At 49.5% G+C, this 12,979-nt stretch overlaps 1 protein-coding gene across 2 annotated transcripts in view; it reads right to left on the bottom strand.

The window, feature by feature from the left end:
- Positions 1-12,979, bottom strand: part of LOC144732109 (glutamate receptor ionotropic, delta-1-like) — a 262,706-nt gene that overhangs the window by 234,689 nt on the left and 15,038 nt on the right. For both annotated transcript variants that reach the window (XM_078613383.1, XM_078613384.1), the window contains exon 2: positions 10,831-10,986. In XM_078613383.1, the coding sequence (XP_078469509.1) occupies positions 10,831-10,986 (156 nt within the window). The remainder of the gene's footprint in view (positions 1-10,830; positions 10,987-12,979) is intronic.

Genomic DNA, 12,979 nt, shown 5'->3' with positions numbered 1-12,979 from the left:
ATTAATGGAAACAAAGCGCTCCCCTTTTTCAAACGCACAAAGGCCTCTAGGACAAGTGCTGTGAGCGGAGAGCCACTGCAGCACGGGGATACGTGCATCGCGGAACGAGCACCGTGCTTAGAGATGTAAAAAAAAGGTTTCATACGAACACATTAAAAGCATTAAAAGCCATCCCTGGGGTGGACGGGTTGGCTCAGAGGTGAGAGCACCGATTCCGTCATCCAAATGAGATACTTTGGTTCGAATCTCGAGTTGAGCCACAGCCTCTGATTTAAGCCGAGGGGGAGATGATGGTGTCGGCGTGGTTGCCGATGAAATATGCAAAAATTCGTTCTTCAACCAGTTTGGCCGTTTTGAAGTTCTGAGAATGAAATGTGTCGATTCGACTGCCACGCTATGAACATTTCTGTCTGTGTGCGGGCCGGCTGGGAATTTGTGTTGTCCCCCAAGTGTCGACTTGACTCTAATATGGGGCGATACAGCCCAGTTTGTGAGAATTCTTTTTAATGTTTATTATATTTAAGTAGGTGCCCAGTACAGAGCACAAACCATGACTTTAGGGGACCGGGAGAGGGAGGGGGGGGGGGTACAGAAACTCCACGGATATCAGTCCCCAACTCTGTGCTCCTGAATTTAGTGGAGGGGGCGAGATTGGGCTTGCTGCTGTCCCATCGAGTGGGTGTTTGTACTATTATTGGAGAAGGGGAAGGTGAGGGAAGAAGATTTTAAGTGAGGGATTAGAGCGGTGATCTTCATTGCAAGGCCCGTGGGCCACTGGCGGCCCCTGGTGGCCTTTAGTGCGGCTCCTGACAATTTCACAAATGTTGAGAACACCGCCCCATCATAATCGTGCTGCTGTCAAACCTGCAATGGTTTCAGATGTTGTGGCGGCCCTCACACTGATGATGTCTTAAAATGAGTAGAGGGAGCGGGGCAGAAGAAGGGGGGGAAGGGGGCAGCTGGGCTTGATGAGAAAGTTAAATTTATGATTTGATATGAGGCTGCTAGAGGACAATAAGGATACAACTGGGGGGAGAAGATGCCTACAACAAAAAATATATTTTTAAAAACACAACTAACCTCCCTCGCAATTTCAAACCACGTCCCTGTGAAGCCGCTACGTGGTCATATGACCACATCATCCTGAATGTGTCCGATCTTGTGAGATCTCAGCAGCGAAGAAGGGTGGAGTCTGGTTAGTACTCTGAAAATACCAGGTGTCATAGGCTTGGGCTCAGAGGTGACTATTCGAGATGGCTCTGGAGTATTCCAGGTTCTTGCCAGAAGCGGCAAAACACGACTCGTGGAATTGATCAAACATCCCATTGCAGGATCCTGGGTATAAACAAAAACCTCACCTACACAGGCGATTCTTACCTGTGTAGAGGAGAGATATACGTGGTGCGTGCTGTTAAGCGGGTGCAACTGAGGTCGAACAGGTGGGTAGAGGCTGTGACCGGAGGTTGGCGTCAGAGAGACAGGAGATGTGGAGTGATGATAAGGGATTAATGGAGCAACAGGTGCTGGGGCTGGTGCCGGCTTGAGGGGGAGCACGTGAGGATTCGGAATGAGGGATATTTAAGGGGAGTGTGCGTAAGCGGAGGGAGAGTTTCCCGGGAACCAAGAGTGAAAACATCTCGCTGCTGCCGATCAAGCTGTCAACGGGACCTCAACGCTCACGCCGTTGCCGGGCGGGTGTTGGCTGAACCCCCCGCCCGGGACAGACGGGTGAGCGGGTATGAGGGAGCGTAGGTGAGGGCAGCGGTGGAGATGCAGAGTCGCTGAGTGTGGAGTCGCTGAGTGTGGAGTGGCTGAGTGCGAAGTTGCTGTGTGTGAAGTTGCTGTGTGTGGAGTCGCTGAGTGCGAAGTTGCTGTGTGTGGAGTCGCTGAGTGCGAAGTTGCTGTGTGTGGAGTCGCTGAGTGCGAAGTTGCTGTGTGTGGAGTCGCTGAGTGCGAAGTTGCTGTGTGTGGAGTCGCTGAGTGTGGAGTCGCTGAGTGCGAAGTTGCTGTGTGTGGAGTCGCTGAGTGCGAAGTTGCTGTGTGTGGAGTCGCTGAGTGCGAAGTCGCTGTGTGTGGAGTCGCTGAGTGTGGAGTCGCTGAGTGTGGAGTCGCTGAGTGCAGGATAAGTGCGTTGCAGAATAGATAAGAGCGGGGAGAAGTCAAGTGTATGTGACCATACATATAGTTATAGGAGTGCCTACAACTCGCGCGAGAACAGGTAAAATAAAATCTAAGCAGGTGACTTGTTACAACGTGTCGGTGCGAGTAATTTAACAAGACACTACACCTGGATAGAGGAGGTGCATTGCTATTTTTGTATAAAATTATTTTCATGAAGGAATGAACGCTAGATTACAACAACGCTGCGCCATCTGCTCTAGAATCTACAGCAATATCCAGCACTGCAATCCGGAGTCTACCTCGCGTATTAATTGAGAACGACCAGCAAACAACGCTGTGCTCTAATTAACATCTCGATTACTCAAGAGCACGGCTAATTACAAGAAACGCCGATGGCTTATTAGCCGAGCAGGAAGAAGAGCACCAATGTGCCTGACACTATCAATTTCGGTTTTTATTTTTTATCATATATATTGCAACATGCAATCATTTTACAAGAAGGCGTCCAGACTTAATCTGCACAGAAAACGGAATTTGCCACTCGTCTGTTTTTCCACAACTTGAATATCCACAGCGAAGATCTCATCCCAACTTACGGAGCTTAGAAAACCCTGAATGTTGTGTTTGGTGAAGTGTTGCGTCCAGTGCTATGCACCCCCACTCCTCACCCCCTTTTCAATCACACAGGCTGTCGAGGCAGCTGCTGTTAGCGAGCACCTATTAAGGCCGCCACCGACAACCTCGACTCACGAGATGGGCGGTACCGCCGCCCCCCCCCCGTCCGCCCGTGTTCCCACACTGCTCCAGGTACTCGTCTCAGGCTGAGTCGACCTAGGGGATGCCGCCCGTCACAGGTTCGGATAGCACTCGCTGAATCGCCGGGACTGTCGCGTTGAGTGTGCCGACTGCGCGAAGCCAAGCGTGCAGACGCACGCTTAAAATTACGAAGATAAAATATACTCGTGGTGGTGAGTAGGGGGGGGGGGGGAGGTGGAAATATTTTCTGGAGCTCAGCCCCAGAAGCTCTGGCTGTAATTAATCTTTCGTTGGTTACAACTCTGTCGTATGTTTCGTATTGGTCTGCGTGTGTGGGGGGTCCCCCTTGATAGAGTCCTCTCTCTCAGTGGGATCCTCAACTGGTCATAAATAAAACTTCCTCTCTGTCCGTCGGCCTAAGGCCTAGGCCGTAGGTGTCGATTTTTTTAGATTTTTCTTCCTCGAATGAACCTCGGTCACGACGATCGTGTCACTGCAGTAGCATCAGCAAGGTTTTCTATCCGTCCGTCCGCAGTTAGTCGACCAACGGAGTCATATGTGGCGGCGTGAACTACAATTTAGTTTTTTATTTAAACAGGTAAGGCCCACTGAGCTATGAAGCTCTATTTCTGAAGCGACTTTGCCACGAAAGATTTCTCAACGAAGTGGCTTATCGTGTGGACATTTGTTGTTGTTCTTCTTCTTGCACGCGTTTGTCCCACTCATGTGGGGTCCGCTGTCCTTGCCAACCTTCTCCAAGCTGCCCTGTCCTGCGCCAGCTCTCTTTCCGCTTATCACGTGGACATTTAATCGCTGCCAAATACTCTAAACGCATGTTTATAATGAGGAGGGAAAAGCCGGAGGACCCGGAAAAATATCCACGCGACCACGGCAAAAACATACAAGCTTCAAATATACAGCAGGCGTCAGTTGTTGGAATCGAACCCACGGCCTCCTCTATACCAGGCGAGGGAGTTAACATCTCTCACCTCTTCAAAGACATCTGGCCAGTGTGACAGAGGAGACGTCTCTAGGATTCTCTTTAGATCTCCCTCTCATTAAGGCCCTTACGTCGGCAGTGGCGTGAGCGAGCAATTGCAGGGGCTGCTCCTTGACCTTTACTTTTTCGACCTCCCACCTGGGCCATGACAGACAAAAAAACATTGCCGCACCGCAAGGAGGCACTCGCCTCGCGTATGGGGCGACAAAGATCAGCCGAGCAACGGTGCGGGTTCAATTGCTAATGGCCAATTTTCACCTTCAACTTTACTCACACGAGCAGAGGTACTTGACACGCTCATACATTTGCTGCTCTCCCTCCGGTCTGGATATGAAGACCGCGGACGGTGAACAGGAGGGGTGAAGTAGTGCTAACTTTGGTTCCGCTCCTCTGCGAGAAGCGGGGAACGCTGTCAATCAGGACACTTATTATCGTCAGGATATCGAGGCCCGCCCCGAGGAGGACTTGGAAATCTCATTAAGCCAAATTATGGCATCGAGGCGTGATGAGCCAAATGAGGGTGCACCTAATCCGCCGCCGCATGTCGCAGCCTCGCCGATCTATATTGGTACAGCGGTAGCGGTAGAAAACGTTGAGTGGGGAAAATATTGTTGGAACATCCATTCCCTCCCCGTTTGTCACGATACTCGCGGAGAGCGCTGTGCGTGGGGCTGTAATTTAGGATTGTGCTGCTGAGTGCATGTCTGCAGGCTGAACGCGGAGCGATAATGGGCAAATAAATCTGTCGGGGAGCGGCGCATGGTGCAGTGGTTAGCGCGCCGCTCTATGAAGCTAGCGAACAGAGTTTGATTCCTACTCACAGCCAACGTCAGTGATGACTATCTGAAACGGTCCCTGGGCCCTACCTAGGTCGACTCCACCTAAAATGAGTAGTGGATACCCGTAGAGGCATGCGGTATTGGCACCCACGTGTGCTGTGCTGGCCTTCGCAAGCGTCTGTTAAAGGCTATATGGGGGATCTTTGTCTGGTTTGTGCATTGTTTTTCCTGAACCTGTGCGTGCGGTACATCTTGCCAGTCGTCTCAGTCAGCTGCGGCCATGAGGAACACCCCGCTCGCTGACCTCCTGCCTCGAGCCTTCGACACTTCACTTGGCCTAAATCCAGGTGCACGTAGCCTGGCACAAGCGTGGGGTAGACGTCGCTGTTGCTTCCCTGTTAATGGCGGCTGTTGTTCTTGTAGGTGAGAGGGAGGGTGAGGTGGGAAGTGAGGTTGGGGTTAGGGTATTTTATGCTGTGCTGTCCCAAGGGGTAAACATACCTAAATCTGGTGTAGGGGGCAGAAAGACAAAGATCCCCGTGTAGCCTTAACAGACTGTCGGGGCAAGTGCTGTTGGCAAGCATCGATGAAGGCCGGCACGGCACATGAGGGCGTGGATGGGCAGCACCACACTCAGCCGCCTTTGTCTTCCTAGTGGAGATGTTTACACACCGCACCAGGTACTCATTTGAGGCGGAGTCGACCTAGGGGAGGCCCATGACCAGTTTAGATAATCGTCACTAGCGTTGGCCGTGGGCGGAAACCAAACCTCGGGGTCGCCGGGTTCGTAGCGCTGTGCGTTAACCACTGCGCCACCACTCCCCACTAGGAGGGGCAGTGCACACACACATAGATAAAGATTCAGCGGGTGCAATAGCCGAGCTGTATTTAAGTTTGAGCGTGCCAATGAGACGGATGGTTCACGGGTCCAGGGTTTAATTTAAACCACACAATTTGGAAGGAAATTCACCGGCGAAAGCTCCTCCGCAAGTTGCAAAGCAACGGAGCACCTCCGCCAGATTTCATTTAAGGTCATTAGCTCCCCACACTAATGTGCATGGAAATTGAAAATCCATTGATGTGCCTGACACAACCCCCACCCTCAATTCCCCCCCCAATTCCACACCCCCTCCCCAGACGAGATAGCGCGACCTCTCATATGTTACCTTGCATAGTGTTGCATTGATGTGCCCGACACCCCCCACAATACCCCCACTCTCAAACGAGAGAGCGCCATCTCTCATGCGTCACCCCCGCACAGCGTTGCATTAAATCGCCTACCCTGAGAGCTCAGTGCAGGTAAACTGCAGCAGCTAAACATTGCGGATTTGCTTCTTTTACCCTCGGTCCCCAACGCTTTAAAATATGGCCAAAGATAGTTTGATGTTGACAGTGTTGCGGTGACAACTGTTGATGATGATGATGATGATAATTGTGGTGATACTAAAGACTACGTAGATGGTGTTTGGGTGATGATGATGATTATAGCGATCATGTTGAAGATTGTGATTGGCAATAGCGATGACAGTGATGATGATAGATGAAGCACCTGATTATGAAGATAGAGATCATGACTGTTTTATTGTTTGGGGCCCAGAAAAATATCACAGCATCTCAAGACCTTTTCAAGAATAAGAAGAAGGTCGTTCACTGGACAGTTCCCACTTGCAGAACATTCACACGTGACAGGAATGAGTAGTGCCTGGAGAGACAACCCACGCAGGCAGGGAGAGAACACGCTGTACCAACCTCACACGCAGTCAACCTTGTTCACCCAGCTGGTAAATGTCACGCGCACTCACTGCAGCGCTGAGCTGCATCTCTTGCGACTGGTTGTGTTTCTCTATTTTACAAAAATTGAATTCCGATTGTACGGGCCACGTCGTGCCATGGGGGAAGGAGTGTCCGTTCAGAGCACTCACAGAGCAGCGCTAACAGCGTGTTTGTCGAGAACGGCCTGTGAAAGGAGATATCACAGAACTTACTTCTGAGATCCATTTACATTCCCACATGCCCTCAAGTAGAGGTGCGTCACATTGCAGTAAAACATTTTTTTCTATCTCCGAGCTGGACATTTTTTTGCCAAGTTAAGAAAATACCAATTTGTTATAGCATGGAATGATCTGGTGCAGTCATTGCTGACTGGCCTGAGATCATCGACTCCCTACGCTTAACAACAACATTTGAAAATTGGGCGGCTCAAACCTCACACGTTTGACCCCAGGAATTTGAGCCTGGGCCACTCAGCGCTCTGACCTGTGACCTCTCCGAACACCTCCACGGGCGGCAATTCCTCCATCACAGTGCTGGTGCCAGTCCATGGGGGGGGGGGGGGGGGGCTTAAGCATACATTATTTGGGCCACCTCCCTTTCTGTCTACAAAGTCCTCATGAGATGACTGCTGAGATCTAGGCTAGAGATATTGATGAACTGAGATCACAGAGAGAGAGAGAGAGCGAGATGTGGACAAACTTTACATGAACAGAACGCATAAATAAGAGCGATCAATTTATTTTCCACGTCAATTTTTGCATTTTGTTACCATACCTGTCAACCCCTCATCAGTGCCTACATTATTACAGACCAATTCAGACCTTATTGGTCACCCTGTGTCCCTTATTAATCTCAACGTTCATCCTACAAAAACCATCGCAAGGGACAAACACAAACAAATAGACAAAAAAATTGCCCGTATTGAAACGGATGTACGCCGTATGGACCTGAAAACTCAATTTCCCTGTACAAGAATACGGGGTAAACCGTATGGGTTGACAGCTATGTGTTACGTTTATCTGGCTTCGTATCCCAGCTGATATTTAATACTCCTCCACCCCACCTATGATTTTTGCGTGTGAATCCGTGAGCCCCTTTGAGCTACTTGCGGCGGCGAAGCTGTCGGGTTGTCGTTTTTTATTATTTCGCCTGGCGCCGCCGCCGTCGACCATTCACGATGCAAAGGGCGAGGGACTGCCGGGGCCTTTTCAGCGACGTGTCGAGAAACGCAATTAAGAAAAGCACAGCACCATCTGTTGACCGCAGCGGGGAATCCCATTGCTGAACGCAACGCCCCGCGGACGCGCCGAAATCCCTCGTGATATTCAGCACAAGGTTTCATCGTTTTTAAATGTAATCATTACCGTTGCAGTTGACTGATGATTACCAAACGGGGAGGCAGTGGTCAGTCGGGAGGGCGAATGACATTCGCCGATTAGCCAGTTAGGAGTAAGACATAGTACCCAGGTTCCAGTCGGCTTGTTTATTAGTGGGCATGTTTCAGCATACTTCACCATGCTGGTCAGTAGAGGTTAGTGGAGCAGAGTCCGAGGACTGGTTCAGATATTACTCGCCACTGATTTGCAAGATGTCAGCCTCACGTCCATTGCTGTGGCCCAACTGGGGTCGTTTAAACATCCCTATATCTGTGGGCTGGAGCAGCATAATATGTAGAGAGCCACAGAACTTGGGAAATTGGCGCTGGCCCGCCAAATTGGCTGCCTGCCTTCCCACTCGTTTGTGGTTCCTAATTACGCCTTTGAACCCAACTACCCGAGTTCAATTCATGGTCAGTGGCAAGCAATATGAACCAGACCAGGCCCCCCTCCCGCCCCAAACAACTCCTCACTGACCCGCACTGACTAACGTGGTGAAGTATGGTCAAACTACCCCCATGACTGATACGATGTGGTGAGGCCTTCATCCAGCAGTGGACAGAGCTGTACAATTTTTTTTATTCATGATTATACTACTTGGCAACTGGATTATTCGTTGTATAGACCAAGTGACTTCGTAATAAAATAAACGATAACAAACATACACGTGAATATGGAACAACATACTCACGAGATCTAACCCAAAAACCTCTTATGGATAATACTGATCGTGAGAGCCTGTGTGTTAACGAACATGCAATTAACGTACGATGAATATTCGGCATCCAGAGAAAGTCATAAACACACTTCTATTCAACTATAGATGTAATTGACATACGGGGCAAGCACGCAATTATTAACACGTTTTGAATCTCAGTGGTAAATAAATGCTGACATGCTCCAAGCCCTCTTTGTAAAGGAGGGAATTTATAGCAAAATTTGCAATTAAAAATTCTTCCTGGTGTGCCACTTTTCTCGGCACGCTCATTTAAAATAAACACACCCACTGATGCTGTGAACATTTGTTGAACAAAGAAGGGAAATCAAATGAGAGGCGAAAACTGTAATTGGAGACAAAAGGACAACGTGATGACAGAGTTACATTCACTAGCGCCCTACGTCTGCAAACATCACATCAAAGCGAAATGTGGATGCAAGGTTTTAATTTTATGTTTCGCAAAAAAGTGAGACACTCCAATTGAAATATATGACGCAAAAAAATATGCTTTTGCCGAATAGGAGTTGATAATTGTTCATTAACCAAAAATACTGTGATAGAAAATACGTAAGCACTTTATGTAACAGAGACAAAAATATATTTACATATATTATATATGCCCGTGTTCGCTTGTGCAAAAAAAAAATTCCAGAAACAGAGGCACACAGATTACATTATCATTTTTTGGAAAACCCTTCTGTATAAAATGGAAGATAATTACCAAGCGTTATTATAGTTAATTAGGCTAAAGGTTGAGAAAATATATATTTTCATTAGATTTGCCGCAAATTATAAATGTGTCACCCCCCTCCAGCGGTGTAAGATGACACCTCTTATTCGTGCAGGAAAAACCGAGACACATAAAACCCAGTGGGGCACCCACAGGCACTTGAGTCCTACCCACAGTGACCTAATTGCCTGACCACCAAACAGCATCAACTTGTAGACCACCCCGTGGAAAGGGGTCGGGGGTTAAAACAAAAAGTACCAGAGGTAGGGGTTGAATTAATTCAACCTCTGTTATACCGAACAAGCGAAAACCGAAGAGCAAGTGAAGTCTTCTTCTTGGTTCTTTCGGTAAAGTCACGTAGAAGGGAAATAATAAAATAATAAAATTAAAACATAATAAAATAATTCTCACGACGTTTCGGCCACAACGCAAGCAGCCGTCCTCAGGTGAAGAGCAGGTCTGTCGGAAAGACAGCGTCTGAATGACCTAACCCTAACCCTATTTCAGACGCTGTCTTTCCGACAGACCTGTTCTTCACCTGAGGACGGCTGCTTGCGTTGTGGCCGAAACGTCGTGAGAATTATTTTATTATGTTTTATTTTTATTATTTCCCTTCTACGTGACTTTACCGAAAGAACCAAGAAGATGAATCCCTGCAGTCACGAAAGCTTTAAAGCAAGTGAAGTGTCGATACTTTTTTGACTGACGAAGATGAGACGCTGAATTTAAGCCTCACCCCTTGCGGGAGCAAGCCCAGCCTGTGATTACATCCCAAGCAGTGTTCTTGTATCAGAATTTGGCACTTTGCCTTTCCCCCGTCCCCCCTCCGCCCAGTGTAATGAAAGCACAGTGCTGCGTTTGTCAGGGCTGTACGCGCACAAACGTGCAATTACATTCGGTGTAACAAAACTCGACCAGTTCTCTCGTGCGAGCAGGACGCAGCGTCGTGCATCGTACGCATCATCTCAACAGGGCGAAGCGCACGCCGTATTATCAGCGCGTGGTTTTACTGGTATAAAAAAAATAACAACAACGGACGTTGCACGTCGAGTGTGTAACACGCCGTGGGATAGTTAAGCACAGAGCGTCGCGCGGTGCGGAGACACGTCGCCAAGGGGTCGGGGTACACAATAAAAAACCCCGCCAAGCGATCGGGAGAATTAAGCAAGTACATTTATGACTGCGCAACTCCTATCGCCTTGGTTATTGCGAGTGTGAGACGCGGGGGTTTCGGACACGCCGCCTTTCACGTGTTAAACTCAACTGCACCTCCCATCAGCCCGGTTGGCTGCGTACGGTGTGAAAGAAGTTCGACGCATGTACGCACAGCCTGCTCGGCGACCTATCCCCTTGGCTACAGCTCCTCCACGCAAGTTAAACCAAGTTATCTCACGTCCCATCCCGTCGACACAGAAGCTGATCATTATCTCCCTACTCAACATCACTAACCATTGCATCAGCCCACTCCCTGTCCTCCTCCCCCTTCATTTCTCCGCCATCCCCCACCACGGCGTCACTCAGCCCCCCACATCCCGTAGGCCCCCCACACAGCCCCGACTGGAAGGCCGCGTGCGTACCTTCCTGCAGGGCCTGGAAGGGGTTGTCTCCCTCCACGGTGCGGATCGAGTAGGTGATCTGCTCGCTCTGCAGGATCTCCTCGTTGGCGTTGATGTCGGCCACGGCCAGGCTGAACGCCTCCTGGTCCTTGAGCGCCGACTCCTCGAAGATCGCCCCTGGGTCGACGGCGCCGGGAAGGGAGCAAGGGGGGAGGAGGGGGAAGGGGGAGGAGGTGAGGGAGAGAGAGCACAGGTTGAGCGAGTGAAGAACTCGGTTTTGTCTTTTTGACATTTTGATGCCGATTGTGCGACCGGGCGTCACAAGGGTGAAGTTTCCGTTCGGAAACCCTCACGGTCCGGTGCGTCATCCCATCCTGCGAGTGCATAACCTGTGCAAGAAGATATGACAGAACTACTTGCGAGATTCCTCCTAGTGACCTCGCACACGCGAAGAGTCGTTTGTTTCACCGCAATCCAAAATGTAGGTTTTGTTTCCCCAGAGCTATCTAATTTAATGCGATGGGTTTTTTTTTTCTTTCTTTCTGAGCAGTCGTTGCTGGCCGTACTGAGACCGCCATCAACTCACTAAAAAATAAAAAATCCACTTCATTCACAGCGGGGCCACCGAGATTTAAGATCCCAGCGGCAACGCTGGCTCAGAGCGAGCTCTGACCCCGTGATCCACTTAAAACCCTCATTGGTCATTCCACGAGGTTTATTTTTGTTGAAGAGCAAGGCACGAGCGTAGACGGGCGATTATATGACAGAGATCTCGGAGGTAGCTTTGTTACGTCTCCTTCCTCGAGCCATCCTCCTCGAACACGAGACGATGGACTGCCCTGCCCTGCAGCATACCAAATTGTGTGTGGGACGTGGGAGGGGGGTTGCCATAAAACAAAATACAAGAAACGAAACAACAATCTCATCGCACGACATACCGGGCATGCGTGTGTATTCCTTCACCCTGGCCACCCACGTGACGATTCCTGGGCCACGTGGATGCCTGAACTTGAACAGGGCCCCCCTTTTCTAGAAAAGACTCGGCCGAAAATAAATGCCGAGCCAATTTCAGGAAAATGCAGCCGGGCGGATGTTTTGCAGATTACACTGCTCCCCTGCGTGTGATCCTGCCTGTCATAGGTGGTCAATGACAGCAATTGTCCCAGTAGTCTATGAGGTTAGACCGCGGATCTCCGTGTTTGTCTTGCCTATATTATACGCGCGAGCCTGCGTGTATTCATTTCCAGCGTGCGTTGGGGTGTATGATGATGGCAGTCCTTGCCGCACGCTGGTGGGTGGATGCGTATGTATAAATATCTGGAGAGGGTGACATCCTCCTTGATAACAATGTCATGATTACTGTTATCAGCTCCAACTGGCAGAATTACCCTTCCGTGCTTGTACCCAATGCCGCAACAAGCCCTGTCATCCCAACACCTTCACTGTGATAAACAATGCCATTAATCCTCCTTTCAGACATTTCAGGCTGTTTGGGGCAAGTGCTGTTAGCGAGTGCCTAGGACAGCCTGGCCGCCTTTGTCTCCCCGGTGCTTATGTCTACGAACCGCACGCCAAGTACTCATTGAAGGATGAGTTGACCTCAGGGAGGCCCGCTACCGGCCCAGATATCCGTCGCCTATGTTGACCATGAACCACCCTTTTGCACCCAACAATGCCGAATGCGCAGCACCCACACAAACCCAGCTTGCGTCGTGATATGCCCGGTAAAAATAAAAAAAAATCCACACCCAATGAATGACCGAGTTCGTAAAATACATTAAAGATGTGTTGCCCCGGTTTGACGACACACGTCTTAGCAGAATCCTACACATCCTAACAGCATCGCACCGCCTAGTTCGCTGGCATTTGCAGGCGATCGTCATGGAAATGACGTGCTTCTTCAATATCAGATCCCTTTAACACGTAGGCTTTTGCGACCAATATTATCCAATATAAAAGGTGTTTTCTAATGGGTTTAGACAATGTAAATATAAGATGTGTTGTTAAAAGCCGCCCAAAACGCATCGGTTGTAAAGTTCTGCACACAGAGGCCCCTCCAGTGGAAGTTGCCATCACCCAATATCATTTGGCACGGCGCAGGATTTGCAGCGATGTAGCCGAGAAGAAAGGTAGAACAGCTTTGCGGCACTGTTTTCATAAAAATAAAAAT

This window comes from Lampetra planeri, chromosome 41, assembly GCF_965212315.1.
Source record: "Lampetra planeri chromosome 41, kcLamPlan1.2.h2, whole genome shotgun sequence".
In the NCBI taxonomy this organism is placed as follows: Eukaryota; Metazoa; Chordata; class Hyperoartia; order Petromyzontiformes; family Petromyzontidae; genus Lampetra; species Lampetra planeri.
The sequence above is the reverse complement of the archived record's forward strand: the minus strand, read 5'-3'. Positions and strand labels throughout refer to the sequence as shown.